This window comes from Sebastes umbrosus, chromosome 15, assembly GCF_015220745.1.
Source record: "Sebastes umbrosus isolate fSebUmb1 chromosome 15, fSebUmb1.pri, whole genome shotgun sequence".
Taxonomy (NCBI): Eukaryota; Metazoa; Chordata; class Actinopteri; order Perciformes; family Sebastidae; genus Sebastes; species Sebastes umbrosus.
The window spans coordinates 7,401,007-7,422,604 of record NC_051283.1 but is presented as its reverse complement, the minus strand read 5'-3'; the positions used below and the strand labels follow the sequence as shown (position 1 = coordinate 7,422,604).

Sequence of the window (21,598 nt, the reverse complement as noted above, 5' to 3'; positions counted from 1 at the left end):
ACTGATCGCTAAATTCGTAAACTTGATCAAACTGTCACACTAGACATAACTGATTAAATATGATTCTGTAATGCCTAGTTCACACTACACGACTTTAGCCCCGATTTTCCGATGCCCGACAGAAGCCCCAGATCGGAGGCAAATTGGTGTTGGCTCGCCACTCGCACATCTGTGCTAGCTCGCCGATGCCTCGCAGACACATTCTAGATATCTAGCATGCTAAATATCTGGACCTGTCGGGGACTCCGGTCACGAGCTACAGCCAATGAGAGCGCAAGACACGGGTTGAGGGGACACCTGGGGGAGGAGGGGTAATCCTATGTAACAATAGGAACTTACTGTAGTTGTTGTTGCACCTAGAGGATTAAATAGTAAAAAAAGAGTGTGTAAACAGGTCATTTTGTAAACACCTGCCAACAACAACATCAGCAGTGTGTCTTGCGTATGGTATCACGTCATTTACCGTGTATTTTCTCGTGTGTGTTGTGAGAAAACGTAGTTTGGATACCCCATCGGGAAATTCCTCACGGTGAAAGATCTTGTAGTGTGACCTCCTGTCGCCGGTCAGTCATGTAACGTGAAAACCACAACGACTTAAAGACTCACGATGACAAGACAGGAAGTTGTGTAGTGTGAACAGTACTGCGATCTCACGACTTTGAATGTCTTCTAGTGTGAACTTAGCTTTACTGTAATGCCTATTTCTCGCCTCAAATGTTTCCAGAAACATATTTTAGTGTACTGTAAAATCAGAATGTTTGCTCCGGCCGATGGGCGGTGCTTTGTATTTGCTCGACTGTTTTCAACATGGCGGCCGGGTTACAGTAACCCTGTTAAAGGACAGTCCTGTTCCATTGATCCTCATATAGTTCAGAAACTGATCGTGAATTTTCTTGACATTTTGAGAAGTATACTCCAGACAAGAAGCACTGGGGTAGGATCGTTTTTTTTGTGAATAGAGCTTCACCGTTATTAGTCTCTATCAAAAAATGTGACACTGTTCTTTCTGCTCTTCAGTTATTGTTTCCTGCTCTGCCATTATGTTTCCCTGACAGTTCCCAGAGATGCTAGTCACATAAAACACAACAAGAAGTGACAGTCTATTAACACAGCGGATCGCATTAGCGCTCCATTTCATAGTCCGTCAGTATTTGACAGTGGCTGTCATCTTTGCTCGTTTACTCGGCGTCGAGAAGCACCAAAACTAAAAAGCCATCGAGGTATTCATAAGTATACAAAACAGTGTGAATGTGTCTAGAGGGATGGCTTCGAAAAAGCCACTTGCCTCGCCTCACGGAGTCGATCAGTCCATCAATCTGGCCCACGAGACGTTCTGTCAAGCGACACCCAGCCGTCCTGTTAGCGTTGACAATGAAGCCTGACACCTGAATCCCAAAGGTGCTTTGAGAGATGCCACATGTAACACGGGTTTAATAGACACTGACAGCAGTCCGTCTTTGCTCGGCTTCCCCCCCTGCGAGCACTGTGAATCAGACAGTATGTGCTTTTCAGCTGGAACAGCACGCTGAAACGGCACGATGATCCCGTGTCCTTGATAAACACGGCTCAGCGGGGCGAGAGAGAGGCTGTGTGAAATAGGAATGCTTACTCAGGCTTTTCACATATATGAATAGAGCAGGAAGGAGGAATATGTAAGTAGGAAAAAACTCAAATTGCAAGTAATCTGACCCAGTTTGTTTTTTTTCCTCGTGGCTCCGAGCTGGTGATGCAGGCAGCTTTTATATTTATGCTCTTGGTTTGGATTGATCTCACTATGAGGCAAAGAGATGCATCTCAGGGGAGGGAGGCTGGCCTTTTAATAGCCATTGTTTATCACCACTCGTACACACATGCATGAGCTATTCTTCCTCACACACAAAAGTGTATACGGCATGTTTTTTCTGCATGAGGAAAAGTAGCTTTTGCCATGCTTGTGTGGACTATATGATTATATTTTTACCAGGTTATGATGTACAGTGCATATGACGGGTTATTTTGTGAGAAAATGCTGAATGTATTTTTTGTTGTGTATGCACTTTCCATCAACCTGCCTTTGCATATTTTTACTTTAGATCCTGATTGACACTCTACCCAGAATAAAGTTCAGTGTCCTCAGAGAGCCTGTTACTTCCAGCTGTTCATTTTTTTTTTTTGGCGATGTGGAAAGTAGTGACAGAACTGCAAGAGCACAATTGAATTTTTGTTTTTTAAAAAAAAAAAGCCGAAGATGAACCCCAAATTTGTATTTAGAAGTGCAGGCTGCAAGGGTTCTGACTGACTGGTGAGGGGTCCCTGGCCTATATATATACACCATGACTTGGATGATTGTGAGTCATAAACAAACATACCCCAAATTCTTAGCAGTGCTGCATTGTGCTCCGTTGATCTTTTGTGTTAAAACAACACAAGGAGGCTGCGTTGGTGTGGGCCAGTTGCTTCGGGTACCAATGAGAATATGAAATCTGATACAGGAAGAAAACACTTTGAGTGATACCTACGTGAGTTTGGAGGCTTAAAAGCTAGGCTCGGTAGTTATATTTGTTGAAATTCGCTTTACATCCCGACAGCAGTCAATCAATAAAATGCTCTGACATAGAAAAAAAAAAGGACTATAATAAACCCGTCTAGTCATTTCATTCGGCCTGAATGTAATGATTGTCTGCTCGCACTCATTGCACATCACCGGAATCTTCCACAAGCTGCTATAGCTTGACATCCGTGAGTACTCACAATAGACATGTTTGTTGGTTACGTTCATTATGATCATATTAGGGTAGTGGCTTTGGAGGGAGGCCTGAAGGGACGGACTGGCAGTGTTGCTGATTTGGCGACTTTCTCGCTAGATTTTGCGACTTTTGGAGCTAGTGCTGTTATTTTTCATTGGAAAAGAGTTGGCAACACTGGGCTGAGTTTTTCGGTTGGATCATTTTTCAAATCTAGCGTACTCTTGCTAGTCTCTCAAGATCACCGACCCTACCTTTAACCACCACTGATTAAGATCTTGAATGTGTCTCTGCATAGGGCTCAATATTGAGAAATAGATGACTGTTACGCTCGTCAGTAGACGGCTGCCAACAATGGAGGTGTAAAGAGAAGAGCACCTCATTAGGAGCCACCTCGTCATAGTGGGGCAATTAGCATTTGGGAGGAAATTCTTTTGAGCTCAGTCACTGCTCAGCGCTCTCCACCCACTGCCTGGACTGATGAGGAAGAACGCGGGTGGCGGGAAGGTGGGAGTATCAAAGTAGTCATGGTTTTAAGGCTGTTCTGCTGCTTTTGTTGTAAAAAAACCTTCATGTTAACGTTCAAAAATCCATTTTCACTTCAACCATGATTTCATCTGTGGGTTTTATTTGAACGCTGATGTCTTAGTCGTCGGTGTTTATAGTGCAGTACATACCATCATTTTGATAAGCCTCAGTAATGTAAACCTTATTCGAGATCCTTCCATTTTTGCCTTTTCTTACTTCAACTTTAAACGAGAGGTTTAAAATTCTGTTTCATGTCCAATCAAAGAACATCCGTCTGAGCTTTACGCCTCAGCAGGTATACTGCTTCAGACAGAGTGGAGCAGATCTTCGTATTAAAGCTGTAAGTCAACATCATAATTGCCTCAGAATGTGTGAACTGAAGTAAAACCTTAAAGAGACGGTTTAAAAAAAAAGAAAATGTCCTTTAAGCAACGCTCCATTGAAGGTGCAGTGTGTAATACCTAGCCACCTGCTCCAAACAAATAGGGAGCAGCATTTCACCTCTACTACTGGGTCCATACAATCTGAATTTACTGTCATCAGTTATTAAAAAATCAAGAAGCCAACTGCTAACTAACAGCAGGGTAAGAATACGCGAAATACCACCAAATGCTGAAACTCTAAGAGCCGGTCACACCTGTCTTATAGTCTTCACGTGTGGTGTCAGCCTAAAGTTTCCGTTAGCCATCTTTGTTTTTACTGTGCCACTAACCGGGGGGCTGTACCAAGCCCCCAGGAAGAGCGCCAGGCTTTGAAGCAAATTTTAATAGTGGCCAAACGGTGGAATTGGAACTTCTGTGTTCGTCACGTGATGTCATTGCGCCCAAAAAGACTCTTTACCCTAGACTTACATTGGGAAATCTTTCTTCTATCAGACACACTTGCCATTGTTTTGGTGTTTTGGATTCTCAACACGTCCCCTGTACGTAGATTAACTATTAACTTTTCCACTTTTCCAAGTGACTGGACTGAACATGTGAACACCAAGTCAAAGAACAAACATATGAATCAAGTGAAGCGTGCTGATACGCATTGATTATTTTGTGTGACATTCACACTGCCCGTGTTACAGTTTCCATCACCACTCATGAAAAAAAAAAAAAAGAACTCAGAGCGATATGAGCTCCGGATAGAGGTGTTTTATTTTTCACTCCTACTATTATCAATATGTAATTCCTAAGCCTAGCTTGCGTGTGTCACCTGTCATTGTCAGCTCGCTTTAGTATTAATATTTGCGTGAGATAAAGCAGACAGAAGGGGCAACGGGGGTTGTTTGCATACCTCCGGTAAAGTGTGGAGACGGAAAACCCCAAAGCTAAAACTCAAATATTTTATGAGCAGGGACACTCTGAGCTTATAAATGAATTTAGCAGCTTTGGAGCTGGCCCAAACACAACTTCCTTTAAAAAAAAAAAAAAGCCACAACTATCCCAGTCCTTAGCATTCATGTCCAAACACACTGTCTTTTAAAAGTGTTCTCTTCCTTCTCAAGGACAGTTTGGACATTTTATGATTGTTTATTGGAGCATCGACCGCATTGTCGCAAGGATGTCCTCCTTTATGGGATTGTGTCTTTAACTAAATGTCCCGCCTTGCCAGCCTGTAAAAAGTAAGGAGGCAGTTAATTTTTTTTTTTCCCCCTGTACCCTTTGAAGCAGCTGCAAGGTCCAGAGAGTCTAAAGCCGTCTGCAACTCCTGTGAAAGGATGCCCACAGCCTTGTCAAAACCGGTGCTACCAGTAAGACACGTAAAAGAAGTCCTATGAAAGGACGCCTGGGGGTTTTAATCTGATCCCGCTGCCTGTGGCTGAGCCAGAGATGGGGGTGGTTTGATGCAGACATGGGTGACTGGGGAGATATAAATGACAGTGACAGTGAATCACACAGTTGACACGTTGCATCACACCTTTGTCACACTCATCGCTGTGGGACATTACTGTTAGCAAGGTTTCGGTATGTGTAGTCTACGGTCTAGTGAAACTTTGTGAGGGAAAATAACCCTAATTTACCTTTTTTATTTTAGTGGTACTATCAAAACTGCTACCTGTTTATCAGCGACAAAAGCTTCCAGTAATTATGTCGAGACCAACATCACAGACAACGACCAAGTCTTTAGGTAAACTGCACACAATGACTCATCTTAGTCTGGGGGACAGTGAATCTATTAAACATGCGCAGTACCCGCCATTAAATTAAATACAAGCCACAAGAGTTAAAGCCTCACGTATGAAAAATAGCCATGACCATTAAAGTTGCATGGGACAGACTTTCCTATTATTCCTTTATGAGACAGGCGATGCAGCCGACATCGAATAGAGGTTAGTGGCCAAGGAGATAAAAGACAACTCAGTGTGCTTGTATGGAAGATCCAAAAGTATTTTCATGTTTTTTCAGCAGCATGTCTTGAGCATTTTTAACACACATTTGTTTTGTCTCAAAAAAGTATAACCTTGAGCTGAATTTTTATTTAATACCTTTAATATCAGCACTGTTTAAAGTTGAAAGATAGGCTCACAATGTCTCCACCATGTCTGTCTTAAAACAATAATAGCATACCCATATTAAGGATGTCAGGGTGAGGAAAATTTCCCCACCGGTTAATAAACTTTTACACCAATTACACCGGTCATTTTACAAGAAAAGATCATGTCAATATTTTTAGAGCGCTTACTTTTATCTGTACTGTATATGTGTCTGGCCTCTCCGTCGAGCTTTCGCTGCAGGGCCGCAGATTTCCTCCCGGCACCGCTGCACCGCGCACACCGGCTGTGACCGTTCCGTCCTCCTCATGGCTCCATACCAAAAGTTTACAGATTGCCTCATTACTGTTGTGGTTCTCTTATAGCATTATGTTGCATCGGGTTTAAATCCAGAATATTGCCAACTTTTGCTTTTCGCTGACACCAAATCCTCCGCCATTGTCTGTTAACTCTCTCTTGTCCTGTGACAAGTGTGTGAAAGCTTTCACTTTATGACTGTACCGTCCATCGTCTATGTATTGATAACAAGCATAGCATTTCACAAATTAGACTTTTTATTTTTTAATTTGATGAACGTTGGTGCTGATACGCGAAAATGAACTAAATGGGTTTTATTTCTATCAACAAAAAAAAACACTAACGCAGCAAGCCTAACCCATATATACATAGAAACAGGTATAGCTTGCTGTAATCCTTCCAACAGATCCCTTCCTAATGCAATTCCAATATAAAATCATAGGTTACAAAATCTGCAGTCCCTGTTCTGAATGCATTATGAAGTTAAACTGAAACTGATATCAAGCCTCAGCAGTTTGCGTTTGACAAAACCAATGAATTTGTTTCAAAGTTACACTGTTTTTATTACAAGATTGCTTGCTTGCTGAGCCACGGCAGAGGTATAGTAACGCAAAGAGGTGCACTAAAAAATACTGACTTTGAAGGACAGCCGCTTGATTTGTATAACTCAGACTGCTGAAGCCTCATATTAGCTTCAGCTGACACTCACAATATATTTTTACACAGAATGAGGACTGTGGATTTTGTCCCCCATCACTTACACTAGAATGGCATTGGGAATAGATCTCTTTACGGCCAGGATGGAAAGAAGAGACAATTACAATGAGGTGGTGGTTCCAGATGAGGCAAAGCAACAATTTCGCAGCTCTATCACATAGCCAGCACTGCTAAAGATCAGTTAACTACATATACTGTTCTGTCATCCCTTTCTTTTCTTTTTTTTCTGTCACTAGGAATAAAGAGAGGTATGCACAATGCTGCTCCCAAGCACACTGAATCTCTCCACTATGAGCATCTTTGTCAACATGTATTTTTCACAAGTTGGCCTTAAAAGCATGTGGCCTCAAAAAAGCTACTTAGTCATTGTGTGACTGTCTGTTGTTGCACCCCTTGTGCATTTCCGTCTCTCATTTCCGTGCAACACTGTCGAAAGTCGGCTCCCCCCCCCATAACAGCGCTTGTCCTTTTATCCTCCTGTTTGTCAGTTTTTCATAATAAGATAATGTAATGAGAGACAGGGGGAGATAGTGTCTGTATGAAAATCGTTTAACTGCACTGCTTATCAGCTCTCGGCATATGGAGCTGTTTAAAGCATGAGGGACGGGAGTGTATGTATCTCACTACATCTGCTGTAAATGATACGGGATTATGGATGGGTGTGGGGATGGGGGGGGTGTTGGTACGGGACAGAGGTGACATTGCTGAGTAGTATCCCTTCTGCCCCTGTTAGGCTACAACTTGCTAACTGTGAAGATCGGACCCACGACTCTTTTCGAGTTGGCTGATGCAGAGACAGCAGCTGCTATTGTAACTAATTGACCCATTGGGATGGAAAAGTGTGGAAGGATGCTGCAATCAGTTATTCATGTCTTCATTTAAGTAAGATCTCTTTGGATGATGCCTGTGGATGTTGACCCCTTCTACACCAGAGGAAACTCTGCAAAGAGTCCTAAAAGTTTAGTTTCATTACTTAGTTCATTACCTCCCTCGACCGTGCTCCGTTTCCTCCTCCTCCTCCTCCTCCGTTTGCCTCAACCCCTCCTTCCTTCTCGCTCTAAGCAGACTTATCAGAAGCGTTTGAAGTCTCTGGTTTTTACAGGGCTTCCTCCTCTCTGCCTCCTTCCTTTCCAGCCCTAGATTGAGATGCCTTTTGGTAAGAGTCCGCAGCCTTGGACTTCAGTAACATCTTCATCAGCAGTGATAGTTACCCTGCATCACAAGATTAAACTGTAGTCCAGCCCGACCTGTAAAGTCTTTCCCCAACTTAGCCCCTTCTGAATGTTCCCCTGGGCGGCATAAATGCTGTCTAGACTTAAAAACACTCATAAAACTCATAAAAATGTATTTCGACTTGGGGCAGATGCCGTTTTCCTGACTTATATTAGTCATTTTATATCACTTACGTATCTCTAATGATGTGTTGAGGTAGCAGTAGCTGTAGGCTGTTTGTTCACCAGCAGGCTCTCTGTAGCATGTCCTCTTGATGCCCCTAATGCAATCGCACTCCCATAGTAACATAGAGATAATAGCATCTCAAAGTAATGACCTTAGCATCTGTGTCTATAATAAGGGACACCTTATTACCTTTTGTACCCTTCCAACTGGCATTTTTGGCATTTTCTGTACAACAGAATTTAGTTTCATGCATGCGTTTAATTTCAAACACCATCTGGAGGGAGCTTGAAATGTGACATTTCACCAATAGATCTGTAGATTTGATGCTAGTTTTCACCCAAATCGAGGTCCTAACAGTTGCATAAATAACTAGAGCCCCACCTGGCGATTACTGCTTGACATGTCGGACCCACTTTGCCTCTTTGCAGCTTGATTTAAAGTGCTCTCTGGGGGCTTAGGGCCAGCCTCGCTGTTGGCTCAATTCATTCAACTGTCAACAATTTTACAACTCCTGGACAAGCCAGTGTTTCTGTACTGTATAACCTCTCGCACTGAAAAATACAACCATGTCAAAAGTTCCCCCCTAACACTTAGAAAAGTACATTGTTCACAGCTTTTCGCTGATTTTGCGATGGCAGATTGTCCCTCACACACAGCCACATCTCAACTTTACTGGCCCCGTAAGGTTTCCATTAGGGGGGAGATTTTAAATGTGTTTCACAAGATACTATATTCCCCCTTTCACAGCAGCCATTTTGACACATCATAACAGTGTAAACACAGGTGTAATTGATAAAATGAATTATGATCCTGTTCTATTTAGTGTGTCACAGCCATTCCAGTGAGCCAGCAAGTACAAAAAGGCTACCAGGGCCGTGGCACACCTACATGGAACAGGGCCATAATGAGGAAACTTTCAGGTACTGAGCAAACCGCTACTGGAAGTCTCATCTCCCGCTTGTTTTGGCTCTCAAGCTGGTGAACTCTCTCACTTTCATCTCTCCAAAATTGGTTTGTGAACACCCCTTAGGTAATTGGCTCAGTATCCTAGAACAATAGGACTGTGCTCTGTGAAGAGGGAATGGAGTATTGGACTGTACTGACAGCTTTGAAGGGCAAATTCATCAAACCCCCTCAGGCCTTTGGAAAGGTGAGATGGTAACGATAACTTTAGAGTTCAGATGCGGCCATAGCGATGTTGACTATGTGTTCCATAATATTGGAAGTGCCTGCATATTCACTCAGAGCTCCATGCATACAGTTTTCGTGAGAAAATGTTGACTCAAATTGGATTTTTTAGTAGTTACTTTATGGATCATTTTTAGCTACACTAGCAGTGTGGCTCTAGAGATGGCAATCAGTTGGTCGGTGTGTCCACCACCAAACTGAAATATCTGAAAAACTATTGGATAGATTGCCATGAAATGTGATATAGATATTCAAGATCCCCTGAGGATGAATCCTCATGACTTTTCAGACTTCTGTCACTACCAGCAGATTGACATCTGTGATTCAGAGGGAAATGTCTTGACAACTTTTGGAATGATTAACATACAATAGTGTTGGCATTCTCGCTCTTTTAGTTTTCTTAACAATTAGCATTACAGTCTCCAGGATAGCTGTAGACTCTTAAGCCGCGTTTCCACTGCATGGTACGGCTCTGCTCGACTCGACTCGACTCACTTCTGGTACCGGGTCCTTTTTCTCTGTGCCGTGTTTCCACTGCAGGTAGTACCCCCTCAGTGTAAGCAGGATTCTCCGCTGATCGCCGTAGTGACGGCACGGGAAACTGCCGTGACATCATCTTCAACGGGAAACTCGCTGGATAATTTCAACGGCAATCAAACGGCGATCTGCACTTCGTCAGTTGTCCGGTGTCGTGTATGGGGTAGTTTTGTGAGCTGCCATTTTTTTAAATCTGGGTCGAGACAGTTAAAAGTTGCAGTCGCTATTGATGGTAGCTTGGATATTTAAAAACGGTGGGTTTGTGCAGGATGTCCTGTGTCGCACTAGTGACGATTCTCTCTGAACAACCAGTGGTCTGCAGTGTTTTAACTCCGCCTTCTAGTATCGGCTCATCTCGCTTGGAACCTCAACCTATTGGTACCATCCACAACTTTTGCTCATGGGAATGCATAACCATTCCAATGTGTAACGAACCGAATTGAACTGGACTGCTCAGTGAGAACGTGCCATTAGTCTTATTCAAAGAAGTATATGAAACCTACACAACTCAGAGATTGCTGTGCAGAGTCCAGCTGTCACTCAGTGAATGTAACTGATAGCAGAAACACAGAATGTTATTACATTGATGAAGAAACTGTATTCAGTGTGGATTGACACATTTGGCCAATACTTGATCGAATGAATGAGGTCAGTATCAGTCCCAATACAGATTCAGTGATTTGGATCGGTGCGTCCCTAATTCTTACCAGAATTAGAATAAAACTTCTTCTGTGATGGAAACTACCACTGCTGCTTTTACCTTGCACAGCAGCTGGATTCTCGCGGTCACGAGATCATGCGAGAATCGCAGGATCACTACTCACGCAAAGATCCATCTTGTCAGGCTTCGAGTAATGCGTTTGTATTCGACAAGACAGATCACGGACAAACAAGCATCCTGTGAGGAGCTACTGGCAGCTACAGGCATGGCTTATGTGTGTGTGTGTGTGATGTGATATTAGGTGGTGACTGTTTGTTCTAAACAACAATGGTGGCTCCTGAAGAGGTCAGATGCTGCAACAGCATCCGTTCTATCAGAACTGGAGAGTATTTCTTCATTGAAAGAAGAGCAAAGAACGGCCCTGAAGGCGATGTTTTCGCTCTTCTCCCATCTGGCTTCGGCAAGTTTGATTCATCCAATCACCTGCCAAGTATTTTTTGAAAGTGCCTGACCTTTTCCAAACAGTTTCCGATGACGCCTTCTCAGACGGTTCTGTGTAACAAACCATCTGGCGAGTCAGGTTAACCACTGTACTTGTGTACTTGTAAACCATTTCTTTCTAGCATTGTTGCTTTGCAGTTCATGCATAAAGCCTGAAAATCTATCAAATCTAAATCTAAATGAAAATGTAAGTTGTAACATTCCAAAGCAAGTCAAGACGAGAGCATTGGTTATAGATTACTCCGCCTGAAGTGTGTTTTTGTTAAAATGTAAATAAAGCTGTTGACTGCTGGAAGCTCCCTTCGCAGCAGTGCAGTTTAACAGCATGTGAAACCAGCAAAGATCTAATAAAAGTGGATTACAACTGAAGCCTGTTTTGGAGCTGACATGAGTGAACGTGGTGGGAGTGTCTGCTGCGTGAGTCCGTGGGTGGTTGGATTAATAGACGAGGATCTAGATTGGATGTAATGAAGCGAGGCAGAAAGCAATGGAGGAACTCGTCTCCACCAACCCCCGCTGTCTCAACTGTTAATATTTGGAAATGGCAAAGGGATGGGAGGGTTTTTTACTCATCCTCTCCATGCGTTTATATACTGTACGCACACTGCAGTGACACCAACCGTGTCACTGATGGTGGTACATTTGGTATTGCCTCATTTTCTCACATTAATCGATCATCTCTGACCCTTTCTCGGCCTCACAATACCCTCTGACCAGAGCCTCGATATCTTGCGGTTTCTGAAAAATGAAACGTGTTTTTTTCAGAATCAGAGCTGTGCTGATGTAACACAAACACAACCTGTTCCCTCCCACGCACACCACACAGTCTGCAGGGGTCCACTGTAGCTGTCATGTCACCGAGCCTCTCCGCTGATATTAGCCGACATCTGACCTTTAATGAACACACAACCAGAGCCGTGCTGTTGTGGGAGGTTAGCGAGGCTGTCTTGACAGCGCTGTGGTCTAATGAGAGGGGCCCTCTCAGCGGAGCCGGTGTCAGTCCTCCACAATAACCGCAGAAAAAAAAACCTACACACCTCATTAGCATCGTGCTAATAAGCCACTCTGCTGAGGATGTCATGGAGAAGCTTGAGTGGAGTGGAAAGAGGGATGGCATGTTTACAGCCATATCAAAGAATTCTTTAGCCACTTAGGAATGCAAGCTTCCCTTTTTTTTGTCCTTGACTATTTTGGTTTCATCTTGAGTGCAAAAGGTAAGATCCATTCATCCATACTTCTTGTATTAAAAATGTGTCTCCAGTTATACACATCTAAACTTGATATATGTTTTAGTTACCATAGACAAAAATAGCATAGGGGTGGGTATCGAACCACTTCATGTCTGTTTGTTACAACAGGCACAGAGCTGGAGTCTAGAGAGCCACAGCCTAAGACATCGCTAGGCACTAAAGGGGTCTTAAAAGCTTCACTTCACCCACAGCAACACATTCTCACTCCCAACTCGTCAAATACCAACGCTTCAGCATCAAACTATGGTAGAACCCTAGCCTCGTTTTGGACACGTCAGGGACGGCGTGTCAATTTACGCCGTTACATACTTAGTGTCTTTTCAAAATAAACTTCTATCTTCATAGGAAGTTTAGGTTTAGGCAACAAAACTACTTAGTTAGGGTTAGGAAAAGATCGTGGTTGACGCCAACTTGAATGAGGAGTCGTGAATAGTTGCTGACCAAGCCCCCAGGAAGAATGCCGGGCTTTGAAGCAAATTTCCGAAGTGGCCAAACCGTGAAAATACAAAAAAATACGTCAGTTACGTGATGCCATTGGAGCCAATAAGACTTTTTCCCATAGACTTACATCGGGAAAGAGATGTCTGTAAATCAGCGGATAATTTTTTTTGTTGTTGAGGTAAATCAACTACCCAGTACTTATTTAAATCATTAGGTCCTAAAAGTTGTAAAAAAAACCAATAGCCGAATCCAGGGTTCATGTGAATGAGACCCAGACCAAGGCTGGAGCGAGTGCTGGGAGGCAGAGTTAAAGGAAACGCTATTGCACTTGCTATGTGGGCCCAACGAATACGGAAGATCGCCAGAAGATCCAGGTACTTTATCACTCGGCAGTCGAGCCATTTGGGCCTCATGCGCCACTGAGCAACTCTCATAGGAATGAACGGGAACCCGCCTACAACGCTGTATCCAGTTCTCTTTATACATCCTTGCTACCGACTGATGAACGAGTCACGTGACTAGCGACTGACGTGACAAAAATGAATAATTCAACGTTGACTTTTAGTTTCACATGGGACACACACCGCAAACTCCTGGGTGAAAGTCCTGTGTCCTGCATCGGTATTTGACGAGTTGGGAGTGAGAACGTGTTGCCCACAATGTGTTGTTTTTACTGTTTGTGTTTCAGGTTTTCTCTGGCTGGCTGTTACCTCCATGCCTCCAGTCGTTATGCTAAGCTAGGCTAACCACATCCTGTCTCAATCTCCAAACTTAACACACATACATGAAAGTAATAAATATGTTCATGTTGCCCTCAGAAAGAGAGCAAAAAGCAAATTCCCCAAACAGTTTACGATTCCTTTAATATTTGAAATTTATGAGAGCTTTTTGTTGAGCTTTTGTCAGGTATCGTGCAGCAAACTTTACGACCCAAGATGCCTGTGGCCTGTTTGATTTGCAATGGCTTCTTTATTGGAAAGTTATTTGTTTCTGTAATTATGTGGTTAATTGGAGACACAGCATTTGCACTTTGTTTTTAACGTGATTTGGATCTTTAGTGCGTATTGGAGGCCTCATTTACACTTACATTTTATGAGATTAGTTTTCTCCAAATTCACTTTCTTTTCCCGAAGGTGTTGCCGTCTCATCTCGTCCTCTTTTGCTCTTCCTAACCATCTTCACTCCTCTCATCCCTTCCCGATTGTTCTGAATCCCTCATCGCCACAGTCCTGTTTTGTTCTTTAACATGGCAGGGCCTTTACATCTCCTCACAGCTCCTCTCAGTCCTTTGTGAATATCTTCAGCTCGGGGGGGGTTCAGCTGCACAGCGGATACAATCTGTATGTAGAACAAGCCCTTGTTAATTGCATTGTGTGATTCTCAAGGGGACATGCGGTGCTGAATACGCAGTACAGCAAGTTGTTCGCTTTCTTTTCTAGTTTTGTTTTTCAACTGTACCGTATTTCTTTCATAATCCTGTAAAACAACGGCTCTTTCATTCATTTTTTATTCATTATTAAACTCTAATTTATTGGCAACATCCCAAGAGAGCAGTTTTCGCTACTAGCTGGAAAACATCCGCTTTGGATTCAATTCAGATATGTACCTCTACAAACTCCTGAACAACTATTCAAACCAGGCCTTTTTCTTGCCTCGTATTCATTCAGAAAATGATGTTGGTAGGTGGTTTATAAAAACATTGATTACCAGAAGAGTCCCCATGCATTTTTAATGAAAAAAGCAAAGATCAATAACTGCTGGTAGAGTTGCATTAATCCAATCAGGTGTGGGAAGGGTTAGTGTCTGTCTGAAAGGAAAATGTGTTGTTGTTGTTTTTTCATTATTTGTTTTATTGTCATAATTGTGTGCATTCTGACTAATGGCTCACGCTATTACAAACCTCCCAAAGCTTTCGCAACAAGCTTCCGTTTTACAGAAGTCTTTCCAAATGCTTGTCTCAGAGTCCAAACAAAAGTAGAACAGTGAATCAACTATTGTAGCTGTAACTTGCTGGATAACCGAGCTAGTTGTTTGGTTAAAAGCAGCTAATGGTTTCCTGTTATGCTCTGTTACTTAGTTGGAGATTTTTATGCCTCTTTAACTCACGTCCGTCCCGTTTTCGTGATGTCTCAGGAACACCTTGAGCAGAATTTCTTTAAATTTGGCACAAACGTCCATTTAGAGTCAAAGATGAACTGATTCGATTTTGGTGGTCAAAGGTCACTGTGACCTCACAAAACACATTTTTGGCCATAACTCAAGAATTCATATGCTAATTAAGATAATTTCATACGAATGTCTTACAGGATAATATGATGAAGTGATGACATTTTGGACAGACATGGATGTAAATTGCAACTCTACTGGTTGGTGGGGGCATACAACCGTTAGGCAGTAATTCTAGTTGGAAGTACACTTATTCACCCTCATGCTTATGTGGGAAGGTTTACACCACTCTCATGTCTGCATGCTAAATATGAAGCTACAGCCAGCAACTAGCTTTATTATCTTACGCAAAGACTGGAAACGGGAGAAACCGTTAGCCTGGCTCTGTCCAAAGGTAACAAATTCCACCTACCGGCCTCTCTAAAGCTCACTTAATGTAACCCTAACGCCCCCCCATCCCGTAAAACCACAACATTTTTCTGTTTTTGTTTTTTGTGTGCAGATTAAACCTGTAAATAAATGAGCTTCAGAGGTATTTGGTGGTATAGCATCAGTGTATTACCCAAAATGTCAAACTATTCCTTTAAGTAACAGAGCGAGTAAAAGAGTGAAGTCCGCGGTCAGCTTTTTCTCTGGTTTCGTTCCATCTTGTAACGAAACACATGCAGCATTTAGATTTTTAAGGATTTCAGTGTTTTGTTTTTTAATGGTAAATGGACTTGCATTTATAAAGAGCTTTTCTAGTCTTCCAACCACTCAAAGCGCTGCACACTACATGTCAGCATTCACACACTGATGGCAGAGGCTGCTTAGGTGCCAACTTTGCCTAAATACTCATTCACACACCGATGGCTATGCCTTCGGGAGCAATTTGGGGTTAAGTGTCTTGCTCAAGGACACATCGACATGTGACCTGGAGCAGCCGGGGATCGAACCGCCGACCTTCCGATTGGTGGACGACCTGCTCTACCCTCTGAGCCACAGCCGCCCACGTTCGTCACGTTTATGCTGTACATCTTGTTTTAGTGGAGTGCAGTGGAGCAGAGGAGTCCCACAGGTTCAAGCTTTAGTGATCTCTTTCTAAATCATCTATTGTTATTTCTGTAGGGGCCACAAACGTAAGCACGATGAAGCCAAGGAGGAAGAGGAGGAGGAGAATAAGGCGAAGGCGGAGGAATCCGCCGACGAGTCTTCTAAAGACTCCAACGAGGAAGAAGGAGGCAGCAGCTCAGAGGCCGACGAGATGGCCGCAGCCTTGGACGCGGAGCTCAATGACTTTATGTGACGTGGAAAATGAAGGGACTCAGTCACAGGAAAAGGACAACGAAAAAATCAGCCCCAGTCGCCCCCCTCCAACTGGTACCTAAAAATCCTATTTTTCTGCTTTGGAATCCGTGTGTACTTAGGATGTATGAGCCATGAATGTGTGCTGTAATAAAAATGAATGTCCTGTACAGAAATGGCGCGTTGCTGTGTAAATAAAGGCTTAGATTTGTTTTTTGTAGCATTGATATATGGCCTTTTTTGGCATAAAACACTTTGATGTTAACATTTTATTGTAAGATAACAAACCGTAGGAGACAAAATTTGATACTTTTTTTGTTTTTTCTATTTTCAATTTTTATATTGATGAGAAAAAGATAAATGAAATTATAAAACCGTAAATTTTTTGCTGGTCGTACATGCCAAAGAGTTTGGAATAGGTTTGCCAAGGCGTGCAGCTAAATATTTTACTCTGGACTTCCAGTTTTACGTTTCTTTTTTGGCCTCCTCAACCGTTTGTTCGGGTCATAAATGCAACCAGCGGATCTAGACGTTTGAATGTGTTTTTCCTCAGTCATTTCTTCCTCCTCATGGTGTTTGTACATTTGATAACATAATGGTAAGGTAAGCTCCGTCTCAGTCTTTGTGATAACCAGCCCTTTTGGTGCACTATCTCTGTGAACTGAATCCAACTTAAGTTTCATTTGCATGTGTTTCATAAATGTTTCTCTTTGTCAACCCACCTCTACTATCGATGTACAGTTCAGAAGGACAGACACTCTCACTAAGCCTCTGCTTATGTACACTGGAGCTTATACTTTGGTAAGCCCTTTTGCCTCGAAGGGAAAGTTCACCCAAATTACAAGATTCCATTTTCTCACCTTTAATGTTATGTAACTATGCAGATAGTTTGTTTTCTTTCTGCCCAGGTTTTGAGTTCTACATCTCTGAAGCTTCTGGCTCCACTCCAGTGTATACGGAGCCACCAGGGGGTCCATATGGTAAAACAAATATATATATTGATGCGGAAATATGTGCAACTAAAATTAAATCAAGCCAACAGATGCTTCAGAGGCAACATGTTTTTGAGTAAACAAGCCGCAGGGTGGTTGTCGGGGTGGTTGTTAGGTATACAGAGCGCAGGACTTTGACACTAGAGAGACCTGGGTTGCATCTGTGGTTAGGTTTATGCAACAGCACTGTAGTTAAAGGTGCTTTATATGATATCCAGAGCATTAATATAGCAGCAAACAACTATTTGCTATGTTGAGATATAGAGGACTACCTGAGCAGAGAATGAAGTCACTCTCCCTCTGTGTGTGTTGTAATAGGAGCTTCTCCATGCTTTGTTGACATAGCCGGTCAGCAATGTTGCCGTTGATTGCACTGTTTGCACCGTTAGCTGCAAGCTGCCGGCTCAGCCGTCACCACGTTGAGACTCGTGCAGAGGCAATAGAAATGCTCCTAATCTCGTATTTGGCATCTTTAAGGTTCAGGACAGATTGTGGTTTAGGTTAAATGTTAATAAACACTGCATCTTGTGTTTCAAGCCACTTTGTGTTCTTTCTGTACCGAACCAAGACAAGACCACGATCTCTCTCTAACCTTAACCAAAGTGGTTTTGTTGCCTAAGCGTACCCATAAAAATCGGATATTATACTGCAAGATCGGATATATATATATATTTACCATTTCTGCCTTAAAAAGTTCAATTTAGTTGGTATTACATTTCCTTCAACATATTTGCTGTTGCAATTTGTTGCATAAACATCATTTCTTGGAGACGGCATTGAAATGTCAGATGTATATTCCAGAAGCTGTAGTGGCCGTTTAGACCAAAGACAGCCCTGTGTTCATAAATAACAAAATGCGAAGGGGCTGCGTTGAGTTCTACTGCTCTGGAACGTTATCACAGTGACGTCATTTTTAGTTTTGTCTCAACTATAGTGAGGTAAACAGAAATGCAGCGCACACGTTTCTTATGTAATCTAGCAGGAATGTGCACTTGCGCCTACTTGAGCAGCTTACACAGCATCTCTCCGGATGATGTCTCGTTGTGTGAAACTTTAATCAGGTTCAACTTTTTTCCCACGGCCCTCTACGTAAGCATTTCCCGGCCAATATTTCTTGTACCATATGACCTCCTGGCGTCTCCGTACAATCCCATTTGTGGTGCTCACAGCATTAAAATGTCATGTTTAAAAGATCAAAGTGTAACATCTCTCTCCAGAGTTATTGTTACAAGGATTAGTAACAGGGACATTGATTCTGGAGAGATGTGACTCTAAGAGAAAATGTGTTTTTGGTCATTTGGGTGAATAGACTCTTTAAACCTGCACGAGGCAAGATGCTCATACAGTATAAAACTGTCTAAAATGATCCAATTCTTTTCTCCGAATTGATTTTTTTTGTTGTTGTCTGTCCAAAGGAATATAACGTTAAAGTTACTAGCAGTGAGCGGAGAGAGAGCAGCTTTGGTTTAAACCAGCCTGGTTGGTAAATATAACCATGCCACGTGCACTTTACTAACATCACACATTACAGGATTTCTGTGTATTGAAGATCAAACGCTTCCATCTCACTTGTCATTTTTCACCTCCGTGTACCAGGGTTGCTCACGTTCACCGTTAATGTTCATGGCATCTATGTATAGAGTCAGTTTTTGTTTCATTTCAACAAACCGTGAAAGATCTTCCTTCTTCTAATTGTAACTACTGTCCTAAAGCAGGAGAGCCGATGTCTTGTCTAAATGATTTACTTGCTACACCAGACAACACATCCAGATTTTCCTTTTTTACAGTGACAGTCATCCAGTTTTGTTTGTTCGTGGTGCTTTTATCTTCATCTTCAATCAAACATGTAAAGTATTTGTAAAGTCTATTTCCTACTTGACCCCGAGAGAAAAGATACTTTCATCAAATAAAAATGTTTCTAAGTAACACAACTGAATTTAGTCTTGTTCTTTTTGGGGAAGACATGCATGAAATATATCTCAGTATTCCCTGAGCTTAATCATTAAATCATATTCCGGATAAAAGGCCATTAGCCTTTTTTGCTGCCTCTTTTTTGCTGGGTTTTAAACATTAGGATCATAATGCGTGCAGTATGGCACTATGAGACTCCCACCAGGACATAGTAGTGCGTTAATGGGCTCTGTGTGTGTCATGAAAACCACACCAGAACCATTAGGCTTCGTTCCATCTTGCCGCTCGGTTTGATACGTGTACCAAATGTGATGCAACCTGCAAAAGAACCTCTGTTTTTTTTTCCCTTGTTATTACACAGAGACAAGCCGCCTCATTATTGGAGCAGCACGAGCCATCGGTTTGCAATTTTAAACGCAGGAAGGAAAAGACAGAATCATTTTCTGCAGGTGAAAAGCATTTCATTCCCAGCTGTCTCAGGGATTCTGTTCAAAATTAGGTGTTTTGAATGATTTGTGTAAACTGTTGGGGGCTCGTCTCGTAGAGAAGGAAAGACATCTGTGACTCTATCATCTTGTCATTCAGTCAGAGTAATGGGTCTTCAGGTGTCACGTTGATTACACAGGAAACGGGAAGGATAAATCACAGTCATAAAAGTCTATTAAAAGTGCGACTTGGCCGGGCTCTGTTGTTGTTGTGGTGCTCGGCGCGCTTCTTTTCCCGGAACGACCGATGATGATGATGATCCGCCGCCTTAAAAGCCAAAGCAAACAGCAATAAAACAGAGAGCTGTTTATCCTGTGATGAAGGCAAGTATTCTTCTTCAGGGAGATTATTCTCTCTCACGTTTGCAGAGCATCAGTGGTCAGTAGTGGTTTGAGCCCACATTTAGATGTCAATTTTGCATTTGTTTTGTTTATTTATGATCCACAGAGGTGATTCAACGTAGACCAGGGGGGGTGCTAAAAGCTATACTAGGTTCAGGAAGTGAAGCCATTTACAAAACTGATTTACAACCTTACAACATGTTTGTAGAATTAATGGAGGATTAATGTTCAAAGTCAACCCACAAACCCAAAATAATGTTCTGTTTCCGGCCTGATGAACACATTTTTATAGCCAAATAAACAGCAGTGAGTTTCGGTAGTTATCATGAGCAGTGATAACTACCTCGGTGGCTGAACACAAAGACCATAAAAGGCTGAAATTTCCTTTTTCCTCAGTTACATATGAGTTCAAAATCAGACAGTAGATCATAATCTGTTGGCATCTATCACCATTTTAAACTGCTGCGTTCCAAATCGCATACTTTTTCTTTTTTACATTTAGTACTACAGCTGCTCTTACAAAGTACGTACTGTTGCATGCAGTATGCATACAATTTCGGACATACTACTTCATCATAACGTTGAACTTTGACCCTCTTACTCATATATCTAGTGGCTTCTGTCAATGAGTGTCATCTGTCTGTGCTCTCTCAGCAGCTCAGTGACGTATATCTTCTGCTGGGCAAAGAATTGTGGCTCGGAACAGCCAGAAAAGCATGCTGGCTAGTATACTGCAAAATGTGACTGGATATAGTCTGGCATCCTGGTATTTTTGGCATATTGCTTTTCGCATACTATGTATTGAGACATACTAAATCTTCTTCTGGCCTACCAAATAGTGGTAGTAATGGTAGTACTAGGGTATTGGATGGTTTCAACCTTTTAAAAAATGCCATTCTGTTAAGAATGTTAAAAATGGTTACCTTAAAGGTCCCATATTGTAAAAAGTGAGATTTTCATGTCTTTTATATTATAAAGCAGGTTTAAGTGATATATAAATGCTGTGAAAGTATCAAAACACTCAATCCATGGAGAAATACACAGCCAGTATTCAGAAACTGTGCGTTTGAAACAAGCCGTTAGGATTTCTGTCCCTTTGTGATGTCACAAATCTACAATATTTAGACCATTTCACAGTTTTAAATGTAAACATACTAAATGTGTCCCAGTTTATTTCCTGTTGCAGTGTATGTGAATGACATCAGCTGACAGGATGTAAACATGGACCCAAGCTGTTTCCTAGCAACGCAATTCCGTTGTCATTCCGTTAAAATGCGCTAAAAGTGTTTCAGACAGACAGTATGAGAAAAATAATGTGTATTTTTTAACATTAAAGCATGTAAACACATTCTACAGTAGTAGAAACCCAAAATACAAACATGAACCTGAAAATTAGCATGATATGTCCCCTTTAAATGTTGTTGTGTTGCAACTTAGCAGCTTAGTCGAGCTGCTTTGGTAGTTAGTGCTACAGCTCGTGATTAGTTTGCTTCTGTTGGTGTGAGACTTGTTGATGCAGCTTTGTTTCCTCTTTGCTTCATGAGACAACTTGGTTGGCTAGTGAGCCTTTTGTTTTAGAGGAACCTTGTGGTTTGCTATTTTGGTTAGCACTTATTAAGTAATTCCAGTTTTGGTAGCTGGAGTTTTATGAAGACAGAGCATCTTCAACTATGTCTAGTCTAGCTGCCTGCAGCTCAT

General features: G+C 42.1%; 1 protein-coding gene across 2 annotated transcripts in view; it reads left to right on the top strand.

Moving 5' to 3' along the window:
• Nucleotides 1-19,093, top strand: part of ctdp1 (CTD (carboxy-terminal domain, RNA polymerase II, polypeptide A) phosphatase, subunit 1) — a 96,013-nt gene extending 76,920 nt beyond the window's left edge. For both annotated transcript variants that reach the window (XM_037794382.1, XM_037794381.1), the window contains exon 13: nucleotides 15,994-19,093. In XM_037794382.1, coding sequence (XP_037650310.1) covers nucleotides 15,994-16,171 — 178 coding nt within the window. In that variant the 3' untranslated portion in view covers nucleotides 16,172-19,093. The remainder of the gene's footprint in view (nucleotides 1-15,993) is intronic.
• The last annotated feature ends 2,505 nt before the right edge of the window (nucleotides 19,094-21,598 follow it).